This window comes from Saccostrea echinata, unplaced genomic scaffold (genome assembly GCF_033153115.1).
Source record: "Saccostrea echinata isolate AGI-Se365-2 ecotype Australia unplaced genomic scaffold, CSIRO_AGI_Sech_v1 ptg000047l, whole genome shotgun sequence".
Classification (NCBI taxonomy): Eukaryota; Metazoa; Mollusca; class Bivalvia; order Ostreida; family Ostreidae; genus Saccostrea; species Saccostrea echinata.
In genome coordinates, this window is record NW_026889796.1 from 1,899,770 (window position 1) to 1,925,428 (window position 25,659).

Sequence of the window (25,659 nt, forward strand, 5' to 3'; positions counted from 1 at the left end):
AAAATGTGTTTTCGAGAGTAACCAATTATGACAAATTTTATTTAATATATAATTGAATTCCTTTCAATAGGTAAGACTTTGTTACTTTACTCTCTCATTTTGATATAGTCACTGTGTTTCAAGGTATTTACAATTTTCGTTTTGTGAATTTCAAATCCTAGCCTTAACAGTCTCCAACGTAAACCAACAAGAGCATCGAATAATTCACATTTTGACCATCAAATCAATACTTATACAGGTGTTGATACAGGCAGTAGGTAGCACAAAATGTCAGAATCGATTGTAATTATTTGAGGCTTATGGTTTCTTATGGCGGCAACGGATTCCAGGGAATCCAGTGTTTCGGTAACTTGCCCAACATGTGATCATTCTGTCCCCCAAAATAGAGGGAGTAAGAGAATTATTTGTCCAAAATGTGGAAATTTTTATGATCGTGACTCAGCAGTAGACGAACTTAGACAGATCAGAAGGGTGAACCGGGAGAAACAGTCTCCAAATGGAATTAAGGACAGGGATGAGGTGAATTTTTATTTGATTTTTCACCAGTAAAAAAGTACCCATTCAGTTTTTTCCCCCACATTGGATATGAATACCCTTCTTTGTTAACCAAGTATGTATCTGGTGTAAATGTGGTTGAAGTTTCTGATTATGATATATTCAGAATCTATAGAGATTTGATTTGACAGTTATGTTTAACCCCAGATATTATTGAATTTAAAAAAAATGTTTTCATATCAATTTTTAATACCCATGAAATTTTCAATTTAATTTATAAATTTAAATATTTCACTGCAAGTTGAAAATAATATGTTGACGGTGCGACCGTTGGGGCGAGCGCATTGTTCACTTCATTTTAAGATCCGCCTCTTCAAACCGCACGAGACATTTGGAACGTCTAGACTATGACGTCATATGTTAGCTGCATTTCCATAAACAAAGTTTAAAAAGTGCAAATATTTTAACAAAGAACGTTTAATCTACTATCTGCATGAAATAGCCATTAATTAAGGTGAGTTTATTTTTTGTGAAATTTTAGTTGTTGTCACCGCATGAACGAAGTTAGCAGCGAGAACAAAAAGCGATGCATTGTGGGTCAGAATTACTGCGGAAAAAAATTCTGTTGAATGAATGTGCAGTAGTCCAAATTTTCTCTTCGCCCAGGCGTTGTCGTTAGAGCTCGCAGTGACGAGCGGCGCTTCGCGCCGCTCGCTGCTCTCGCTATAATACATCAAACTTCAATCTTTATAATTATATCGAACTCATTGGACCTACATTTTCCGGATGAGTCTAGGTTAAAGTTTTTGGAGTATGCATGTACATGATGTAGGTTCATTTTAAAATAACTATTTGGCTAAATTTTCCCTACCTGAACCAAACTTGCATGGATGATAGATCTAAGGATGCACACTTAACTGAACTTGCTTTGGATGCTGAATATGACCTACATTTTCTGGATGAGTGACAAGGTTAAAGTTTTTGGAATTTCTTTCTAAAGTGACTAAAAGTCCCATGTGGACCAACTTTGCACTGAAGATACATTTATTAATGCACACTACCAGAGTTGCTTTGGATGCTGGATTTGACCTACATTTTCCAAATGAGTGACCATGCAGGTCAAAGTTTTTGGAGCAGGTCCATTACCAAGAAACTTTAAGGCCTATCTGAACCAAACTTGCATGGATGATGCCTCAAGGGATGAACACTCTCTAACTTAATGCTTCATATGCTGGATTTGACTTGCATTTTCTGGATGAGTTACTATAGTTCAAAGTTTTTGGATATAAGTCTATTTCCAAGTAACTACAAGCCCTATCAAAATGATCAAACCAAAACTGCATAAAAGTTGCATCTAGCATGTTTAGGGATGCAAACTACTAGTCAGATTATTAGTTTAGTATGGGACTTTACCTAGTTACTTAAAAGATAACATTTGTTGAGGTGAGCTCTGTAATCTCTGATTACCTATGTTTTGTTTTTCAAGTATTAATTAAAACATATCTTCAGTAAAAGAAAATGCTAGTTCTATAAAAGACAGATCAACTGCCAAAAGATGTAGATAAGGCATGATTCACATTTGAATTTGAATTTTGCACCTTGCCATGTTGGATTAGGACCTCTGATTGCAAATGCTGTGAAGTTGTCAATTTGAAGTGTCATCTGAGCAATCAATATATAGATGCTAAGATTAAATCCTGAATTTTATCACACATACATGTACATGATTACAAAGATGTGAGACTTAAATAGAAAGTGCCCCAATGTTAAAGTCTTAGATAAACTTTATTACCATTAATTTCATATTAATTACATAGCAATATATATATATATATATATATATATATATATATATATATATATATATATATATATATATATATATATATACAGGCCTGTAGGAAGCAATTTCACTTTGAGGGGGCACAATCATACATTTTCAGTGGGGGGGGGGGCACTATCAACTACCAAAATTCCTTGACAAGCCAAGAAAAAGGTCATCAGACGTTATCATTGAGAGGGAACAAGCATATTAGTAGCTATGTCATCTATAGTATTCCATATATCGGCAAAATTAGTGGGGGGGGGGGGGGGGGGGGCACGGCCCCGTGCCCCCAGTTCCTACGGCCATGATATATTAATAAAAATTTTACTAATTTTACAAAGTCTTCCCCTCCTTCTCATTATATTGTGACTAAAAGTAATATATGCTAAAAGCTCAACCTGAAGAATATCAAAAAAAAAATCAAATACATGTACTATGGAATATATTAAGTTTAATGTCTTTATTCCTTAATTAAAATAAATGAAAAATACCAGGGGTGATTGTTCATTGATTTTCTCAAGTGAAAATTTCTAAATGGAAGACGTGCAAATTCTTCAGTATAATTTTATATACAGTATGATATTCTGTACACGTGCTGTTAATTTAATAATATATCATAAACTTGTAAGTGTCGTGTGTACTTGGTTTTGGACCTCAAACTAAAGACAAACCATAAAATCTTGTTAACTTTTATTAGAAAAGCTGAATACAGTGAAACAATTGGTTACTCCACTGAACATGCTTCAAATATTATACTTACTGTATAATTTGACTGCATGGGTTTGAGGACAACATGCATTTTGTCAGACCCAAGAACAAATCTTTGCCTGAGGCCATTAGGCCAAAGGCAAACAATTTTGTTTAAGGGGACGACAAAACACATTTTGCCCGAGAACACAGTCAATAAATGTTTTGTTATACCTTTTATTTTTTCTGACATAATGTATGGCATGTCAAACGTTGCAATATTCGATCTTTTCCATTTGTATTGTATAATTTTCCATTTATATTCTTTAATTTTCCATTTGCATTGTATAATTTTCCATTTGTATTGTATAGTGTTTACTTGTATTCTATAATTTTCCATTTGTATTCTATAATTTTCAGTCTTCGACAAATCCCGGGAGTCCGATGCCCGGGACCTGGTAAATTTGGAAGCGGGCATGTGGAAACTGCATACTTACAAGCCCGAAGGGCATGTAAACTCGGAGGCTTAAGCTTCACTATTATCAAATTAAATTATAAATACCAATAACATTAAATGTACTTAAAAGTCTGAATTTTCATCTAAAGTGGAGCACCAAATAAAATTTTAACGGTAGTTTATTCTACCGCGATTTCCAAGGAACTCTTTTGCAAAGGAGACACAAAAAGTGTACAGGTTGAAAACAATGGTGAGACGATAGATCGATAGAAATGGATTTTGGATCATTTCCTTGGCATGAAAAGGCAAATAAGAATAAAATTACTTGATAAAATTCTGGGCATGTAAATATTTGTTCGGGCTAGTGTAATAAGTGGTTAAACCTGCCCGAAGGGCATGTACTGAAAAGAAGATTTGGCAAAGACTGAATTTTTCATTTGTATTGTATAATTTTCCATTTGTATTCTATGAATTTCCATTTATATTGCATAATTTTACAATACAAATGGAAAATTATACAATACAAATGAGAAATTATACAAAACAAATGGAAAATTATACAATACAAATGAGAAATTATACAATACAAATGGAAAATTATACAATACAAATAAAAATTATAAAATACAAATAAAAAATATACAATACAAATAAATAATTATTGACTACAAATAAAAAATTTACAATACAAATGAAAAAATATAGAATACAAATAAAAATTTTACAATGCAAGTGAAAAATTATAGAATACAAATGGAAAATTTTACAATACAAATGGAAAAGATCGAATATTGCCACGTTTGACATGCCATATACATGTACATGTATCTTGTATCTGTCACTGTCGAAACACCAATGAATGCGAAAAAGATTTAGCTGATCCCATCCTCAGTTTGACATATGCGGTCCAGCAGTATCTCTTTGACAGCTAGGTCCAATATCTCACTCTGTGGCCAAGCATCAATTTTTTTATAACAGCTCAGTAAAACATTGGAAATGTTAGACTTTTTTAGTATAGATTTTTATAGGAACTATTTTTTAAAAGTATAACAAAATGAATTAATGTTTGCAGAAAAGTGATTTTCATTCACTGTATAGTTGTAAAATATATTATGAAATTATTGGGTTTAATGAATTACATTTGTAACAATTCAAAATTTAATCTTCTTGGCACTTCGATGTAAGCATGCTTTACCTTTATTCCTTGATGAATCTTTTATATGTAATATACATGTAGCTATAAGGCAATTAAAACTATAATTTTGGCGTAGTATCCTGTAAATATAGTCTTTTATCATGTTTATTCCCCAGGAAAATAACAAATGGAATAGTAAAAAAAAAAAATATAAAGGAAAAGATCGAATATTGATAAAAAATATACAGTTGAACTTGGGTATCTCGAAAACGGATATCTTGAATACCATGGATATATCGAAGTGATTTGGAGGTTCCAAGAACGTTTTCTTTAAGTATTTTACCCTCAATATCTCGAACCCTCGGATATCTCAGAAGTTTTTTTCTCAGTCCCATCAAGTTCGAGATAATGAGGTTTGACTGTGATATGTAAACAACAGTTAATTACTCTTCTCTGACAATTTTGTGAAGAGATGAAGGGAATAAGAAACTTAATGAAATATTCATGGAATTCCTAATAATATTGAATTATAATTGAGACAGAGAAATTTATCCAGCTTTGCAATTCATGCTCAAGATAATTTAATATGCAGTGCATCTTATTTTTATATTCATCTAGTTGCCATGAATGTATATATCTTGCCATATAGTGTTATTCCTTACCTTCTGTCATTGTCATTCCATCAGAGTTTTTTTGGACTTCTTTGCCATGCTTAGTATATGCACATGTAAATAATGATTAAGATGTTTGGTATGTCTTAATCTTTATATTCCGTTGATGACTTTGAGATCAGTTCAAGTTTCATGTAGAATTGTTAATCCAGTTTTACTAAAGCTTATATCATTGCCCATTGACTTTGAAAATTCTAATTATTCATAGTTCTGTTCTAAGATTTTTATACCGGGCCCCCACTTGAAAAGCGGGGATTTAAAGTGATAGGGTATCCATCCATTATGCTAGGGGGTATGTATGCATCTCTTATCTGCATTCCCCTCCCTATACCAGACTGAATAAAATTTACTGAGACTTTCACAGAATCTTTATTACATGATGCCATTGTGCACCTCTTATTTTACATTTTGATGAGACACATATATGGGGTTTCCTATATCAAACATGGATACTACCATTCTTTCTATAACATGGGTGGGTCCCATCTCTTATCCACAACTCTTTCTATACCATTGAATAAAATTTAATGAGACTTCTCCAGAATCTTAATTCATAATCTTACACACTACCATGTTGGGGAGTATTTCTAGTAAAACCCGCAGTCTTTTTTATGAAATCAAAAATTAATAAATATCTGGAGAGAAATGAAAATTAAATATATTTATCATTCGTGCAATTCAATTGCAGTCTAAGGTAGCAAATTGCTTTGCACTTCCCTCCAAAGTGTGAACAACTACTTTATCAATGAATATTCATAATTTTAAACTGCTCATTTATGGCTATAGATGTGTTATAATAAGCAGATGATGTATTTCTCAAGTTAGTTATCTGGAAAAATCCTGTTTTGTTTACATAATGTAAGCTTAAAATGGTGAGTTTTGTGTACACTTTAAGCTTGAATTGTTTACCAAAATTGCAATATACTGTCTGATAATTTAATTATATGTTTCTTTGATATTTAACATTCAGATGAGTAATAATTATATAGATGCTGCATATCTCAGCTGCAGAACTGTAGCACTTTAGCTGTGAAATATTAAAACTTATGAACAGATTGACAATTAATAATGTCTCATATGTTTGAATGAATGAAAAACTCATGCAGTTCTGCAGTGATGCATACAGATGTAATATCCTAAAACTGACAAGTCAATTTTTTATTCGTTTGCAGGAAATATCTGCAAGTTTTTGAATACATGTCTTCTTTCACTTGCAATTATTTCTCTCGAACAATTTATTATATAGTATAATTGTGTTTTTACTTAGAATGTTTCCTCACTTGCAAAAATTAAATGTTTGCATATTATTCAAATTTATACTGACTAATTGAGAATAAAAGTGTGGTGAACATCAGTTGTTTACAGTAGATATTTATTTAAAATCAAATAATTGCCATGGGTCGTTTGGCATGTTGTTTCTATGATCTCAGCTGTTTTATTAATTAGTATATGTATTTTATTGGTTTACCCATTATAGATTTACTTTTGACTCTTGTTGCAGTGTATATAGTTGAAGGTCAAGGTTTATTTGTTTACCATATTTTATCTTTCATAAATACCTCTTAATTCTTGATATAATTCTGCCTTTTTTTTTTTGGACAGAAATAATCTGAGGAAGGGAATTCGTTAATTAGGCTTAAGGAGTATAGTTGTAGCAGCATGTTTCACTAGATGTTGCGCTTCCAATAAAGGCGTCCTATATATATTTATTTATCATTAGCAGTTGCACACATTTAACTCAAAGAACGAGTGCACTTATGGGCCCCAGTAAAATGTGAAAAAATGAAGAATCAAATTAAGCATAATTTTTCATCTCAAATCATTTATTGATATCTAAACCCTAAGATTCAACAAATTTTATCGGTGAAATTCATGAATATACAAGGAGCAATTAGCCATACAATGTGGTAGGGGTCAGTCGACATTCGTGATTTTCTGTAGTAAATTGAGGACGGTCATTCATTTCAAAGCTTTTGTTTACTGTCAGCCTAACGTTGTACAAACTAAATTTGTGCGAATGACAAAAAATGCATTATACCATGTATACATTTATAAAACTTAATTGTGTGAAAGTAGGAAATTTGTACAAGATTAGGCTTGTACTTAAAATATTAAATATGTATGAAAAGTTCAATGTTTTTCCTAGATAGCAAGCGAGAGCTATTTACCTGTATGACCTATGTAATAAACCCACCTGTGGAATAAATTATTTAAAATACCAGTAGTCACGTGAGTTCTACCCAGGTAAACATTCCTCAAAGGTGCTCACTGCAAAAGATAGCCACGTTTTGTATCATAATATCAAAGTCGTGTTGCATATAGATGTTTGTATGTACATGTATTTGGTTTTAGGAACACGGGAGGGTTATGAGAGTTTAGTGTTGTTAAAATGTCATCATATAAAAAAGTGTCAAACATTTTTAACATTCATGCAAGACAATGGTACCGGTATTGAAAGCCACCTCAATACACCTCAATACACATTTTTCATTTAAAATTTAAGGAACAAATGTTAATACTTATTGTATTATTAGTCCCCTACCGGTGAAACCGGAGGGGACTATAGGTTTCCTCTGAGTCTGTCCGTCCGTCTGTCCGTCCGTCTGTCTGTCTGTCTGTCTGTCTGTCTGTCTGTCCCTCTGTCTGTCTGTCAGTCTGTCCCACTTGGTTTTCCGCACTTTTTTCCTAAACGCTTGCAGATATTGAGCTGATTTTTGGTATGTGAGTGTATCTTGATGAGTTACAGATCAAGTTTGCATTTCGTTCCGCTTCATTGATTTTTGACGGAATTACGGCCTTTTCAATTTTTAAGGGTTTTCCGCAATTTTCTTCTAAACGCTTGTAGATATTGAGCTGATTTTTGGTATGTGGCTTTACCTTGATTACTTATAGAACAAGTTTGCATTTCGTCCCGCTTCATTAATTTTTGACGGAATTATGGCATTTTCAATTCTTAACGGGAACCAGATTACACTTGCCGGTAGGGGACTAGTATTGCTAATGCAATACTCTCAGAATGCTTGTTTTAAATGCAAGCGTGCAAATTTCTTAGTTTGATCACTATGGCTACAGGCATCTATACAACGAATTGAGCTCAGTCAGGACCAGAACTCCTGTTGTGGTGAGGTGGGGATTGAATCCATAAATATCACAATCATGGTTAAACATTGATTGGAGACTGGCTGGGTTGTTGCATTTTAAGGCCCTTTCATAATTGGCGCACGAGCAGACGCGACAAAATATTCATGTGACCGAAAAAAATTGATTTGGATCATAAACTGTTGCCGAAATAATCGCATATGAAAAAGTGTTCGTACAAAATTCGCAAGATCTAAAGCGACTGTTTTGCGATGCAAAAGCATTAAATCTTGCGATATATCTTGTGTCTTTATGCGACTGATATACAATGAAAGCGAGTGTTGTAAGATAATGCAATAGGATCACGCGAGTGATCAGGTGATAGGACGATTGAACATGCGCCAATGCGATTGGACATGCGGCGCTCGTACAAATGGTACATGATATGAATACTTGTTCGGGTGCATTTAGGCAACACCCATCAGCCACACAATTCTAAATTGAGAGAACCCGACACAGTGCTGCTTCCTTTTTTAGGTCACCTGAGTCACTCAGGTGACCTATTGCTATCCGTTTTTGTCCGGCGTCGTGCGATGTGCGTTAACATTTGAACATTTTTAGCTTCTTCTCTGAAACCGCTCAACCAATTTCAACCAAATTTGGCATATAGCATCTATGGGTGAAGGGGAACAAAAATTGTGAATTTCATGTCCCTGCCCCCCTGGGGCCTGAGGGGTGGGGCTAAAACCACCAAAATTAATGCAATCTTTAAAAATCTTCTTTACTCCTGGACATCAAGCAGTCAAACTGTTGGCATCATTGTAATGAGCATTGAGTCCTCTACCAAAATTGTGAAATTCATGGCCCCAGGGTCAGGGGTTCTGGTGCTAGGGCGGGGCTATATAGATCATATAGTAAAAGTGCATTATTTCTTTGAAAATCTTCTTCTCTGCTCCTGGGTATTAAATAAACTAACTAAGTATATAGTTATGATGAATAAGAGTGTCTCTTTCAAAATTGTGAAATTCATGGCCCCAGGGTCTGGGATTCTGGTGTTAGGGCGGGGCTCTATTGATTATATAGTGAAAATGCATTAATTCTTTGAAAATCTTCTTCTCTGCTCCTGGGTATTAAATAAACTAACTAAGTATATAGTTATGATGAGTAAGAGTGCCTCTTCGAAAATTGTGAAATTCATGGCCCCAGGGTCAGGGGTTCTGGTGTAAGGGTGGGGCTCTATTGATTATATAGTGAAAATGCATTAATTCATTGAGAATCTTCTTCTCTGCTCCTGGGTATTAAATTCAGTAATTAAGGACATACGCAACGTACCTTACCTACTGATAATTTTTCAAGATATTCTTAATTTAAAATTATAGTGCTATCAGATGTTCATAGACAAAAAATCAGCTTGCATTACCAGGGGTTTTGAAAAGATATCATTTGATGAAAATTCTTGTATAATTCAAAGAAAAATATACAAAAATTACTAAGCATGTATTCTAGATGTTTTGTTTATCCAAACTTGTTTTTGAAGAAGTGTACAACAGCATATATAGACATTAAAATGTAGCACACAGTTCCTTTAAGTATTGGAACTCTTCAACTCCAGGGAAAAAGACAATAAAGTTCAAACTACATTCTGTATGTCCTTAAGTACATAGTTATGATGAGCAAGAGTGCCTCTTTCAAAATTGTGAATTTCATGGCCCAAAGGGGCAGGGGTTCTGGTGTTAGGGCGGGGCTCTATTGATTATATAGTGAAAATGCATTAATTCATTGAAAATCTTCTCCTCTGCTCCTGGGTATTAGATAAACTAACTAAGTACATAGTTATGATGAGCAAGAGTGTCTCTTCCAAAATTGTGAATTTCATGGCCCCTGGGTCAGGGGTTCTGGTGTTAGGGTGGGGCTCTATTGATTATATAGTGAAAATGCATTATTTCTTTGAAAATCTTCTTCTCTACTCCTGGGTATTATTGAAACACATTAAATACATACTTATGATAATCAAGGATGCCTCTTCCAAAATTGTGAAATTCGTGGCCCCTGGATCAGGGGTTCTGGTGTTAGGGCGGGGCTCTATTGATTATAAAGTAAAAATGTTTTAATTCTTTAAAAATCTTTTTCTCTGCACCTGGGTATTATTTAAACAAACTATTAAGTACATAGTTATGATAAGCAAGGATGTCTTTTCCAAAAATGTGAATTTCATGGCCCCGGGGACAGGAGTTCTGGTGTTAGGGCGGGGCTATAGATCCTATAGTCAAGGTGAATTATTTCTTTGAAAATCTTCTTCTCTGCCCCTGGGTATTGTTTAAACAGACGAAGGACATTGTTATGATACACAAGTATGCCTCTTCCAAAATTGTAAATTTTATGACCCCAGGTTTAAGGGTTCTGGTGGGGGGGGGGGGGGGGGGGGGGGGCTTCTATTGATTATAAAGTGAAAAAGCAAAATTTCTTTGAAAATATTCTTTTCTGCTTCTGGTTTAAAAAGCAAAGAAGCTAAGTGTATAGTTATGATGAGCAAGAGTGCTTCTTTCAGAGTAGTGAATTTTATGACCCCTGGGTCAAATGTGCTGGTGTGAGGGTGGGGCTCTTGATAATATAGTGAAAATGCATTAATTCTATTAAATAATCCTGTTTGCTCCTTAGTGTTAAGCAGATAAACAAAGTGATTAGTTATGATGAGCAAACTTATGGTCCCAGGGTCAGAAGCTCTGGTGTTTTTTTTTTCGGGGGGGGGGGGGGGGGGGGCTCTATTGATAATATAGTGAATCTGTAGTAAAAATGAATTAATTCTTTAAAAATCTTCTCCGCACCTGGGCATATCTGAGGTAAATAGAGTAAAAAATTTTATAAGGAAGGGGATTTTTACCAGATTTTTGAACATCTGGACCATTTGGTCAAGTGTTCTGGTCCTGGCCAGGGCTCTATTAGTTTGTATTCTACTGAGAGGAGTTATTCCCCTTTGCCATTTACTTTTGATAATTTATCACTGTAAATAATGTACTTGAAAGGTAAATACATGTAGAATAAGAGAATTATGCAAAAACTTTTATTGTATAATACAAAAAGTACTTTCATTGTTTTAATGATCAGATAGACTTGTAAGTAGTAGATAAATAAAAATGAGACAAAAATAACTTGTCTTATTAAATGTTCATCAAAGACCAAGAGAGGCCAATGTAAGAGATTTCAACAAGGGTTTAAAGTAGTACAGAAGCATTGATAATTTGTTAATATACCATATGGTGATAGTGATAAATGGGGAATGGATTAGAACCTAATTTATGAACTGTTAATGAATATTAAGACCAATTATTTTGTTGATCATGATCACCCTATTTTTTTTTCTTTTGGGCAACAAAGCTTCACCTTTCAGTTCATATTATACTCTATGCATCCTTTCAATTATTGTATCATACTCAGGTGACTGTTAAGGCCCTTGGGCCTCTTGTTCTTATTTCTTCTGATATTGTTATCGTTTAGTATGTGCGTAATTAATTATTGACTGTATTGTTATGACAGCAAAGTGTTTCGGCGGTTTGATATCGTATTGGTTTATATATAATTATATAATATATATGGTGTATATATATAATTTTTGCATGGCAAATTGAAGCCGATAAATCGTGCATTGATAGTAAAACGTTGCAACATTACATGAGACACGTTGAGCAACAGTCTCATGGTCGCAAAACACACGCATAGACAGCTGCGATTCATCTTACAACATTTAAAAATCGTGCATCACTCTTACGAGTACACAAAATGTTGTAAGACGTTTGTACTAATGTTCGTGCATTGCATTGCGATAATTTGGATCGCATTTGGTCGTGTCTGAATAGTGTGCATGTCCAGCATTTTGAGGAGACTTGATGCAACCACTCAAACGCATGCAACAAATGTGAGACATCGTGCAATGTATGCGAGAGCTCGTGCAAAGCTAAAAAAAATTCCGATCGCAAAGTGTTGTAAAGTGCTCGTGCGCCAATTGTGAAAGGGCCTTTAAGCATTAATTGGTCTACAGCAGAAGATGGATGCAAGCTTAGATGCTTGAAAAAGCTGTGCCTAAGAGAAAGTATTTTATGTCCATGCAGGACCCTGAATACATTTATTTTCTGAGTGTCAGGTTTCGTTACTTTTTAAAAGGATCAAATTTCATGGTTTTGCAAGAATATGTTAAATAAATTTACAATGTAGTTGATCAATGTTTTGTGGACAGCTATCTAGTTACTTCCCTCTAAATGTGTTGGTTATTGTAAAATGTACGTAAGTCCATGTTTTTTTATCCAAATGACAAAAAGTATATAATTGGAAATAAATGGAACCAATTTTGCGATTCATTCATTGCATGTTAAGATGGAATTTCTCTGTTCAAATGCAAGTTTACCACTGATGTGTTGTTTTTTTTATAGGATAAGGATAAATCAGGAGGGACTCTAAGTTCCATTGCCAACTTTTTCCAGAACTTGGGACCTAGCCGTAAAACAAAGACTCCTGGGTCACAGCCTCGCTCAGACTCGGAGGCATCAAGCCACCTGTCAGAATCCAGCACAAAGGGCTCAAGCACAGAGTTACCCCCAATTAACCAATCACAGACACCCACTGGAAAAAGAACTCCCTCATATAATGTTAATGGCCCACTTAGTCCCAGGGCAGCAGAAAAAGAAAAGAGTATCCCAAAGGGGGACAATCAGCGAGTCAACACGTGGGCCCAACAGGCAGACTCCAACATAAGTCAGATTACAGCAAGTGCCAATAACAACAAGCTGGTGTACCCAGTCAGGACCAAGACCGTGGAGCAACTGAAGTAAGTTAATTTGTTTCCATAACACTTACTGGGAGTAAATGTTTTAGTAATTTTTTAGTTTTCATTTCATGATTTTAGGGTTTATTATAAGGTTTTAAAGCTATGGATTGATTGATTGTATGTTGTCTATAAACGTCCCATTTAAGAATTTTTCACTCATATAGAGACGTCACCCTATGCCGGTGAAGGGCTTCAAATTTAGACTTATACTCGGCACTCAGGGCCATTAAGCAGTGAGGGTTCTTTATCGTGCAAAAGCCTACCATGACACAGGACCTCGGTTTTTAAGGTCTCATCTGAAAGACCTGTGACATTCACTTCTAGTGTTGGGCGCTTGGCGAAGGAACAGTCACTACCTATGTTTATGTCTTAGGTTTGATGCGGCGCGGCGAACGTGAATCGAACCTGGGCCTCCCGATCACGAAGCAAGTGCCCTTCCACTAGGCTACGGTGAACGGTTTAAAGCTTTGGAAATCCTAACATATTTAGTTCATAATCTGCAATTTAGGGTTAAAGTGACTAATTAGTACATGTACCACTATCTTCAGATACCGTATATACTCGCCTATAAGTCGGTTTTTTGGGAGTTAACTTTTGGTCTAAAACTCTATGTCCGACTTATAGGCGAGACATCAAAAGCTTGGTATTTTTCTGGACGACAACACATGGTATTTTTTACATAACTTCGACGATTATCTTTGAGAAATGTCTGGACGTATTATATTATTTATGTATTCTAAGATTATAAATTATAAATAAAGTATAAATAGATTATAAATAAAGTACAAGTATTTACCGATGTCATATCCTAACATATTATTTGAACACAGGTAAATGAATTAGAGTATTGATATGAAATTTATAAGAGAAGAAAAAAAAAAGAGATAAAATATCGGCGTAATCCTTCAAAATATTATTTGAAAAACGTTAAAACATTAGAGCATTAATTGAAATTGTCCACCAATTCTGGCAAAAAGTTGTACCGACTTATAGGCGTGTCAATTGCAAATCCCTCCAAAATAACCTCAAAAATCACAATCGACTTATAGGCGGACCAACTTATAGGCAAGTATATACGGTACCCACGGGTGATGTCATCTTTTACTCATCACCCTTGGTCAAACTTGCAGAAATATCTTCGTTTATTATGCAAAGAACACGGTACGGTTTCAATACAAATCTTGCCCTGTGTTTTTCTTAAAAATAAAAGCGATGTAAAAAATTAAAACTCATGCTTTTTGAATTATGGAAATTCTATGCAGAAAGATCATACAAATCTTTTTTCTCACATGACCTTCCAAATGCTAATTGTGACGTCATAAACTTGTGCATTTTCCCGTATTTTCTCAAAAAGTTGCAGAAGACATCAATTTTCAATGGAATTTTCTTTCAGATAATACTGTCCACAGGCATCGCCCACAAAGATTTTGAGATATGTGATTTTTCAAAGAATTTTACACAACATATCTAAAAATTAACGTGGGCGACGGCTGTGGACACCATTTTCTTAAGGAAAATAACCCTTGAAATGGGTCATTTTGAGGCTTATTCTGTTTAAAATAGAGAAATGCATCAAATTAATGATGTCATATATCCAGAATGGTACTCCATCATGCTATATTCTTTCCTGATTTATTACAGTCATATACTCAACTTATATTTAAGCCAGTTTCAAAACTTTTTGAAAACATTAAATTTTTAGGGCACAATAAAGCTAAAACCATACCTTCTTCTTTGTCAATTATAGACAACCAATAAGAAAGTTGGAAATCCTCAATTTTGAAAATATGTTTCTAAGTTTGCTGTTTATGGTTATGTCTTGATACCGTTAAAACATGCGAATTTAGTTTTAAAATGATAAAAGACATGTCATTACCTCTCCCAAACTGATAAGTGCGCCGATGAGTGGATTTGTTTGCAATTGGTGTGATAACTATACAGAAAAGCATTTGTCATTGCCGAACATACATATGTAACGTTAACTGTGATTCATTGATTGCCATCGTGATTCTGTGCAGCGGCCAATCAAATAACCTGCGCATATTAATAACATACAACGATATTTCGACGAGTTCGCCCAAGGTAGATAAGTAAAAGACGAGATCACCCGTGGTTAACCATAGTGTCACAGTTTTTAGTAATTTTTTTCTCATTTACTGTATACTTGTAGAAATATACAGTGCTCCAAGTTGTGACTATAAATGGTCGCATTTGAAACCAGAAAATTGATTTTGCGACTAGAAATTAAAGTTCCTGTATATAACTCTCATTTTTTTGGACCGAGTAAAGTTTGGCTGGTGATGATCATTTTGGTACTAAGTAAAGTTTGGCTGTTGATCATCATTTTTGTGATCGGGATCAAATTTACTTTTCCCAAGATTCTCTGTTGAGAAAATGTTTGAATAGATATTTATTCCTAATTAAGCTTAATGAAGCATGGCAAAGATCTAGATTTGTTACGTTATGACAGCATGACAAAGAAATGAATTTCAAAGTTATGTTTTAATAATACAGTTTGGTTAAATTGTAATAGTCGTAAAACAAACAGCATCCAAACAGTAGTATTCAAACATGTTTTAAATTATTTTTTATAAAACCTGACCTTGTTTTTGTTTCATTAATTTAAAAATGTCCTGCCTCAATAGGAGTTCACCTTTTGCATACTTCGATCATCAATCAAAACTTGTTACAAATGTTACTGTAATATAATTTTAATTTGATGATCAGATCACCAATCTTCTTTTACTTTGCTGTGTAGAATGAATGAACCATAGGAGTGGTTGTGAATATTTTTTTTACATAGTTCAAACTGTTGTTACAAGGTAATAACAATTTCTCATAGGTCAATTCTTCAACGCTGCTAGAAAAATGTTCAGCCACAGCAATAAATAAAATGATCTTTGATTTAATAGATCGAGACAAAATAGTTACATGTTACAATGTATGAGTGTTCCTTAACTGTTCCTTGTTTTCTAATAATATGTTGAAGGTGCGACCGTTGGGGCGAGCGCATTGTTCACTTCATTCGTTAAGATCCGCCTCTTCATTTGGAACGTCTAGACTGTGACATCACATGACGTCGTATGTTAGCTGCATTTCCATAAACAAAGTTTAAAAAGTGCAATGATTTTAACAAAGAACGTTTGTTTGTTTGTTTTGAACATATTTTATTGAGTACATCAAAGAACGTTTAATCTACTATCTGTATGCAATATCCATAAAATCAAGGTGAGTTTATTTTGTGTGAATTTTTAGTTGTTGTTACCGCGAGAACGAAGTTAGCAGTGAGAACAAGAAGCGATGCATTGTGGGTCCAGAATTACTGCGGAAAGAATGTGCAGTAGTCCGAATTTTCTCTTCGCCCAGGCATTGTCGTTAGAGCTCGCAGAGACGAGCGGTGCTTTGCGCCACTCGCTGCGCTCGCTATAATTGTGTTATTCACAAAATGTTCTGCCATGGCAAGTGAAGTATTTGCTGATGGTGACCAGGAATTTTAAAATGGCAAGCAAAAACAATTTTATGTTGCCATTTAGAAACCTGATAGAAAATGTGACTTGGAGCATTATTTACTTGAATAATATGATGTGTTGTAGGGAGGATGTTCTTTTGGCCAAAGAGTCTGGGAACTGGAAGGTGGTCCAAGACTTTTATGCCACAACTTTTGAATCCTTTTTGGAGATTAATGCAACATTCAAGGTGAGACCAACTATAGTTACCTTTTAATCTTCATGATACACTATATTTTTTTCCTGAATTCCTGAATTAAAATACACTTGTGACATACATCACTCTTCTTTTATGAGGTTTCAATTATTTTTTTTAGGGGGTGGGGGATGGAGAGTTGCAAACATAATGAGTGAAATTGAGAACATTTAGTTACTATCAATAATATCATGTACTATTTTTCCCTCCAGTGACTCTATTGGTGCTTAAACTTGTTAGAATTGAGCAAAGTATTATTTTATCTTAATGCTAAAAAGTAATGTGAAAATACAGTATATAGATGGAAATTTTTGCCCTCATTATATTTTCGCCCCTTTTACCCTACTCACAGGTGGGTGAATTCAAAACATGGTGAGTTCAAAAAACAAAGTTTATTTAATTTCTTAAACAGAACTGTTATTGGGCTTACTTAAAACTAGGCAAAGTTGTTTGCAAGTGTGAAAGGTCGAAAAATAACATGGGGCAAAAATAACCCTGTATACAGTATTGCGCTACTGCAAACCAACTTTTATTCCCATTTAAAAAATCTCCACAAGTTTTGATGATGCTGATCACCATCTTTTACTTGCAAATATTTCTTGCCGTGAATCATTTATTTACTTAAATTTCCATGTAGAATATTTTCTGAGTTATGTGAATTAATAGTCTTTGATTGATTTCAAACTGACAAGTCGTAAATAATAGTTGATTTACAGTATCAACCCTGTTATCTTCTATTGGTCAGATACTTCCCCAACTAATAAGCTAACAAGGCTCCTGATGTTGAAAGCATTACGTCATTTTATTGTCGCACTAGAACATGTGTAAGACTACAAATTATTTAATTGTATATTTATCTACTGTGAAATCACTAATTTTCGAGCGGGTTAAAGTTTTGTTGTTTTCGTGGTATGAATTATGAGTCCCATGATTTCATGTTCTCCACAAAATGTTAATTTTTTTGAATGTATAACAACACAGTACATGTATATCTTCAACCATACATGAATCCCCTTGAAAAAACATTTTTTCTTCAAACCACAAAAATCTGACCCTACGAAAATATGTGATTTTACTGTAATTCAATTTTTATTGAATTTATTTAAAGCATGTCTGTGTCATAAAGAGAAACTATAAGTACAAGGATTCAAAATACGGTATCTTTTAAGTAAGGTCATTATATCATTGTATCGGTCTCTATTCCTTAAATTAAAGCAGTGGGCTTTGGCTTCATTTCTTTTAAGGAATGAAGAGCTACTTGGACATTAACCTAAATAATAATTTAATATGTAGCTTGTGTGTAAGAATTCCCCTATATTAGCTGAAAGGTGAATCAACAGGGGGCTTTTTATATAATCTCATTGATTTGACTTATATATTTGGACCAAGTAGTAAGCCTTTCATTGATTGCATGCATGCATCAAGCACAGTAGCTTCCAAATTCATGAATTTTATATATTCTGTAGCATACAAAGGAATCTTTCTGTGTCTATCATGATAGACACCTCTGTATAAATCTTGTTCCACCTCAGCAATTATCAGCATGTATATTTGTTCTTTTGGATTAATTATGCATCACCCTGGAGTCTATAAGAATGTAATCTGTGCATGGTGTTTGTATAATTTTTCCTATTCCAAAAATAAAAAAAGAAAACGAGACTTGACATTAAATTTGATTTTCATTTTAAACAATTATTTGAGGTAAAATGTCATTATAAATATCTTTTGAATTTATTGATTCATTTAATGTCATGTTTTTTCAATCATGCTACATTTTTTTAGGTCTTTACTACTACAGCTAAACTTTGATATATTAATTTAAGCTTAGCAGGACTGACAAATGTTTCCAGATATCCTCATATTCGGGATATTGAAAAAGAGTCAATGAATATAAAATAATTTCAGGGCCATAGATTAGTCCAAACATTATAATATATTTACATTTGCTATGTTTTTCTACTTAAAGCCAACTGTGAAATTGATTTGAATGCCATTTTTGTGTACATACTCACGCATAGAAATATGCAGAGAGAAACTCGTGCTAAAAGGACGTCACAATGAGCTACAGAGACATTAATAAAAAAAAATAACGATATAGAGCAACGAATAATTCAAACATTGAGCATATTTTAGGTGCTTTTGAACATGTAAAATGTAAATATAAGGAATGTTCATAAGTTTAGTGTGAATTATTGGTGTGTAAATCACACAGACTTGCATGTAGGCATATTTTTCATGAAGTGTTAGCGCGCTTCATGAAATATGCCTAGTATGTGACAAGTCTGTGTGATTTACACACCAATAACTCACACAAAACTTAAAAACATTCCTTAAATAATTATCTTTTTTGTTTTAGACACAAAAACATTTGTGATTCATTTTAATCATGAATTAAAATATTAATTGTGAATGTACTCTTCAAATAGCTCCATCACTTACAAATGGAATATTGTGACTAAATGCTTCAAAGAGGAAAAGGTAATAATTAAGGAATCATGTACTGTCTAGTTTGTAAGATATGCCAGCTAGGGCATCAACGATAGTCCGTTATGCATAAATTAATTGTCCCACGTTTCCAACTATGGTTGATGTCCCTGGCATACCCAACAAACTATAGACAGTGATTCCTTATATTTACCTTTATATGTGAAATAAAATTGTAAATTAAAATCTAAATTTAAAAAAAAAAATGCTGTCTAATAGATTTTAAATACATGAGGCCTCACATATTAATTTCATTAGTCCCCGCCCAGTGTCAGACACAAACAGCCGCACGAGATTGACATGCATATATTTACATTTGCTATGTTTTTCTACTAAGCCAACTGTGAAATTGATTTGAATGCCATTTTCATGTATACTCACACGTAGAAATATGCAGAGAGAAATTTGCGCTAAAGTGATGTCACAATGAGCTACAGAGACGTTAATAAAAATGTAATGATATAGGGCAGTAAATAATTCAAAAATTGAGTAACTATATTTTTGGTGCTTTTGAACATGTAAAATCTAAATATAAGGAATAGTGTGAATTATTGGTGTGTAAATCACACAGACTTACAAGTAGGCATATTTTTCATGAAGTGCTAGCGAGCTTCATGAAATATGCCTACATGACAAGTCTGTGTGATTTACACACCAATAACTCACACAAAACTTAAAAACATTCCTTAAATAAGGCTCATGACCTTTCACCTGGTGAAATTAACATTCCGGTTGAATGATCAAGAAATCAACTCACCTAACTTTCAAATAGTTATCACAGAGAAAACAATTAGAAATGGAAATAATTGTGAAATAGTTATACCTGAGGGCATGACCCTTGCACTTGTAATGTTAACTAGATTCATTTGACACACCTTCTTATCATCTAGCCATAAATTATTATCTTAGTCTCATTGTTGTATGCTTTTAGAATTCCCAAATCAATGGAATGGTAATTTGGGTTATTTATGCAAAGTAAATATTCCCCATTGTATCAATGTCCTAATATGAATCTTATTCCGCATTTACAATACATTTCCTGATATTGTCGATATACCATGGAAGCCCCCTTGTGCAAGGTTCTGCATAATTGACAACACAACCCAATACCACGACTTACAACATATCTCCACACCCTCCCCTTGGGAGCCTGAAAAAACAATTATACCAAAACCACAATACTTTAGTGTAAAAAATAGTATGTTATAGAGAAAAATTGTAAATTTGAAGATCAAAGTTCTTCAATGGAAGCATTTACTGCAGGCATAAGTGAAATGTAAAGCTCGATCACTTTCAAGTTTGCAGTCAATTCTATTAGGCATATATATTTTTTTTACAGCATAAACAGAAAAAAAATATTTGTATCTATATTGGTTTATGATTATAAATAAAATTAATGTTCACTTCTAGATCTAGATGATCATATTTATGTAGATACCAATCATTTTATCAGTATGCTCAGAAGCTCTTTAAGCTCCATCAGCCTTATATAGCCGTGCTAGTGAAGGGGAAGGATTGCATTTATAGTTGGAATCAATTAACCTACCTATCATACAACTGTAAAATTACATCGTAAATATAACTATTAGGAACACTCAAGCAACAAGGTTGTGTTTAAAAATGTGCTATTAGAATTCTATAGCTAGTCATTTTTATGCCCCGCCATGAATATGGCCGGGGCATATAGTGTTGTCATGTCTGTCTTCCGTCCTTCCGTCACACTTTGCGTTTAGCTCTGTTCAAAGCTCAGTTTCAAAGAAACTATCCAAGATATTTTTATCAAACTTCATATGCTAATTAAGATATTGATGAGAGCTATGCAACTGCATCAACAATTTTTGACCTTGACCTTTCCTTTGACCTTGACCTCACTTTTCTTACATTAGTGGACTTTTCTCAATTTGTGTTAAAATGTTGCATTACTAAGATACCTTCGGCGGGGCATTCATGTCCTATGGACATATTTCTAGTTTTTATACATTACTTCGTATCTTTTGATGTCTTAATTGTTTCAATATGACAATGAGTGCTATTCCTGCTTAATTCTTTAAGTCTTTTAAATTTACCGTCTCTTGCTTGAAACCTTGCAGCTGAAGTTGTTTAAATACAAATTTTAAGACATAACTAAAAGTAAATATTGATGTGTATTCTACTTGCCATATTGAATTTTTACTTGTGTTTAGACATTAATTAGGCTAGTCCTTTTGGCACGCACTGTTATTTTCATAAGTAAAACTTCCCTGAACACTTTAAGTGTTTTAATTATGCCATTATTTTAGTGAAAAGTAAATTGATTTCCAATACATTAAGCTATAAGCATAATAAGATTAAATACTTTGGCTTATAAGCAGGAAAACATTTGCATTACATTAAAGTGTTCATTTTGAAGTTTGAATAATTGCATATTTTTCAGAGTATAGAATTTTGCCAATAGACATTTATGATTTACAAGTTCATAGTAATTATGAGGTTTTATATCCTGTATGTATGGGATATCAGTCACCCTTTAAATGGTTTTATACAGATAAAATTGAATGGTAGATCAATATATCAACATTAAACTAGCCCGTATTCTTTGTAGATAGAATATCTGTCTGTGATAAATGTAAATATATATATTGATTGTCGATTTGATAAATTTTTGCAGGGGCCCACAGCCATTTTTAAGTGTTAAAGTATAATCGTTATAATATTATTAATTCATACATGTTTGCATGGGGTCTCAAATTCAATTCAACACTACAATATTTTGAACAATATTCCTCTAAATTACTGAACAAATTTAGACAATCAATATATAATCTTATTTGATGTATTATTTTACTTATTTAAATAAAAAGGATCTCAATTGACCTTTGGTGAGCTTATTAAATGAATTTCTTAATGTTTCATTCTTCATATGCCCCTTTCTATAGGTATGATCAGGGGCATTATAAGTATGCAGTGCTTTAAAATCAAATATTTGTCATTCTGTTTAAAGATAGTTCTTCAAATTTGAAATCAGAATTAAAGTTTGAAGATATGCTATTTCTGTCAGCAATCTTTAATTTGTTGGCAAAAATTGCAAATTTTTGGATATATTATTGCAAGATACATTGTTAATTTTCAAGGAATTTCTGATTTTTTAGGACACTATTTAAATAGAAAGTTTACATATTTGATATTTACTATTTATACAGGTTAATGCACTCAAAAACAAGGAATTGTTTCAGAATAATTATTTGCTTTAATAATTACTCAGATTTTGCCTTTTACAGAGAGATCCCAGCAAGGAGTACAAAACTGTAGAGGAACCAGGTCTAAAATTTGAGTTGGTTCACATGGTTTATGAAATACTTTTGAAAATGGTAAGTCATAAGTCAGATTCAATACTTTTAAACTCAAGTGATCAACTTGTGATATGTGAAAGGCAAACTTATAACATTGTGACTAGTTTACTAGGTTGAATTAGTTTATCCATGTCATTTGTTTTCTACTACATTATGCCATTGGAGCCTTTCGGGCCTTTGATTTAGGGATTTTCAGTTTTATAAATAATCACATATAAAACTTAATTATTTGTTTACTGTAAAGAAGTTCAAATAATTTTCTTGCATTTTGTGTTGCAGCCACAAGAGATTCAAAAGGTGGTTCTGAAGTCTGTCATCAATAGTCTACTTAAGGACAAGAGGTAAATATCCCATCTAGATCTGGCTTTGTAAGTTTGTATTATCAGTATACACTACTTTGTTTTTAAACAAGAGGTAAATATCACATCTGGATCTGGATTTATGTTTGTCATATTAGTAAACTACTGTTAAACAAGAGGTAAATATCACATCTGGATCTTGATTTATAAACTTGTCATATCAGTAAACTAGTACTGTTAAACAAGATCGAGGTAAATATCACATCTGGATTTATGTTTGTCATATCAGTAATGTATTGTAAGACAAGATCACGTCTGGATTTAAATTTATTGAGTTTGTTCTGTCAGTGAGCAACTAAAGGCAAGGGGTAAATGATCTGGATTTGTAAATGTCATATCAGTAAATTAGTGTTGGATAAAACGAAAATACTACATTGTACTGGTAACATATGTAAGTGTGTCATATCGGTAAACTATACTGTTAGCTTAGAGGGAAATACTATTAATGTATTATGTTTAGTGTGTACAAAATCTGTTTGGAATTGATGTTCAGGAAGTTAACGAGGATTCTATTAATTAATAGCATATTTCTTAATGTGCTACATACAGATAATTATATGTAAAAGACATTTTAGTGTTGTACTTGATTTAGTAGAAGCTGTCTTAAGGAAAGGTGATCGATTAATAGAATACAGCCATATGTAAAGTGTATGTTTATAGTTTCACATCAGGATCTGGATTTGTAAGTCTGTCATATCAGTAAACTTCTGTAAGATGAGAGGTAGATAGTACATCTGGATTTGTAAGTGTGTGATATCTGTAAACTACTTTAAGATAAGATTTAGATAGCACTGGATCTGGATTTGTAAATCTATGATATCTGTAAACATCTGTAAGATGAGAGGTAGATAGTACATCTGGATCTGGATTTGTAAGTCTGTAATATCAGTAAACTTCTGTAAGATGTGAGGTAGATAGTACATCTGGATCTGGATTTGTAAGTCTGTGATATCTGTAAACTACTGTAAGATGAGAGGTAGATAGTTAACCTGGATCTGGATTTGTAAGTCTGTGATATCTGTAAACTACTGTAAGATGAGAGGTAGATAGTACATCTGGATCTGGATTTGTAAGTCTGTGATATCTGTAAACTACTGTAAGATGAGAGGTCTAGATTTTTAAGTTAATTACCAACTCATTGAATGAAGCTGTAGTTATATAGATATATTCTGTATGTAATTTTAGTATGTCTCAAATCTCTATATGAAATGTATGTAGTATATTATTAGCAGGGAAATAACTGTATGACTACCATATTAGACAATCTGTCTGAATGTTACAACAATAATTTACAGTTACACAATACTGTATGTTAATTGCTTATTTTCTATTTTGCTTCATTTAATGCTTACTCAGGGACCATGACAGCAGAATACACTGGTAAGATGAAGATCCAGATGATATGACATTTAAACATTAAATGATGAAAGATTGATAGAACCCAGGAATTTGTTTAAAATCAGTTAATACATCTATGCATGTATTTGACTGTACATGCATGTACCTACTGATTGTTGAGTTATGCATCTGTATTACTTATAATCCTAGGAAGTCTTGCCAAAACAATACACTAAACCATATGTATTTTAATGTAATTCATGAATATCAGAGCTAGAAGTCTTGATTTACATTATTTTTTTGTACTTTTTAAAGGCCCCATACGAAGGATGACTTGAGAGCTTATTTAGTACTCCTGCAGGTATCGTAGAACATTTTTTAAATTTTATTTTGATGTAGAACTGAAGGGTTATTAATGTTTCAAGTCTGTCAATCCAGCAAATTTCAGTGGAGTAGAAGCTAGGATTTTCTGAATTAAAAAAAAAAAATTCCCCAATGTCCACAAGAAAATTTTGACTTTTTCCAAATGATATCAGAAGAATACACACAAAAAAGGAGAGAATTTGAAATAAGGAAGTTATGTTTATGTGAATAATTTTGTAAAACACTCATGACAAGATGAGTTTTCAAGCATGTTGCTTTGTGATACATTGTGCTTTTTAACAATTTAAATAAAAAATCTAAAATTTTCCAAATTTTAAGGGACCCATCTTCAGTACCCAAAAGTGCTGTGATATGCTTTAAATAATGTCCAGTTAGCAAGTTTTGACGGTTTCCATGTTCAATTCATAAGATGTTTCTAAACTATGGGGGAAAAATCATTCAACACTTGTATTTACATTCTTATTGCTTATAATTAGATTCTTAATTTGACCAATGTTTTACTTGAAAATTATTTTCTATAATCTATATTTAAATCTTTGACATCATGTTTATTGGATGTCACATTACAATTTTTATGCCCCCAGATCGAAAGATCCCGGGGGTATATTGTTTTTGTCCTGTCTGTCTGTTGTCTGTTTGTGTGTCTGTCTGTTGTCAACTTTAACCTTGCCCATAACTTTTGATTGGTTGGAGCTATGACTTTCATATTTCACATGATTGTGTATTCCTTGTGACAAAACCTTTCTTTGGGTACCATCATATTTGAACTTTTGACCTTGACCTTGGAGTTTGACCCACTTTTGCAAAATTTTATGAGACTTTAACCTTGGTCATAACTTCTGAACAGTTGGTGCTTGAGGCTTCAAACTTCAAATGTGTATTCTTTGTGACAGGGC

The 25,659-nt window shown here is 33.3% G+C and overlaps 1 protein-coding gene across 2 annotated transcripts in view; it reads left to right on the forward strand.

Annotated features, from left to right (window-relative positions):
• Positions 1–143: 143 nt before the first annotated feature.
• The window catches only part of LOC133202746 (probable E3 ubiquitin-protein ligase HECTD2), a 53,450-nt gene continuing 27,934 nt past the window's right edge, over positions 144–25,659 (forward strand). Inside the window, exons 1-7 of one of the 2 annotated variants that reach the window (XM_061338618.1) lie at positions 144–519; positions 12,773–13,167; positions 16,761–16,863; positions 22,611–22,700; positions 22,962–23,023; positions 24,398–24,421; positions 24,695–24,740. In XM_061338618.1, coding sequence (XP_061194602.1) covers positions 310–519; positions 12,773–13,167; positions 16,761–16,863; positions 22,611–22,700; positions 22,962–23,023; positions 24,398–24,421; positions 24,695–24,740 — 930 coding nt within the window. In that variant the 5' untranslated portion in view covers positions 144–309. The remainder of the gene's footprint in view (positions 520–12,772; positions 13,168–16,760; positions 16,864–22,610; positions 22,701–22,961; positions 23,024–24,397; positions 24,422–24,694; positions 24,741–25,659) is intronic. The other variant, XM_061338619.1, reaches the window with a different exon arrangement.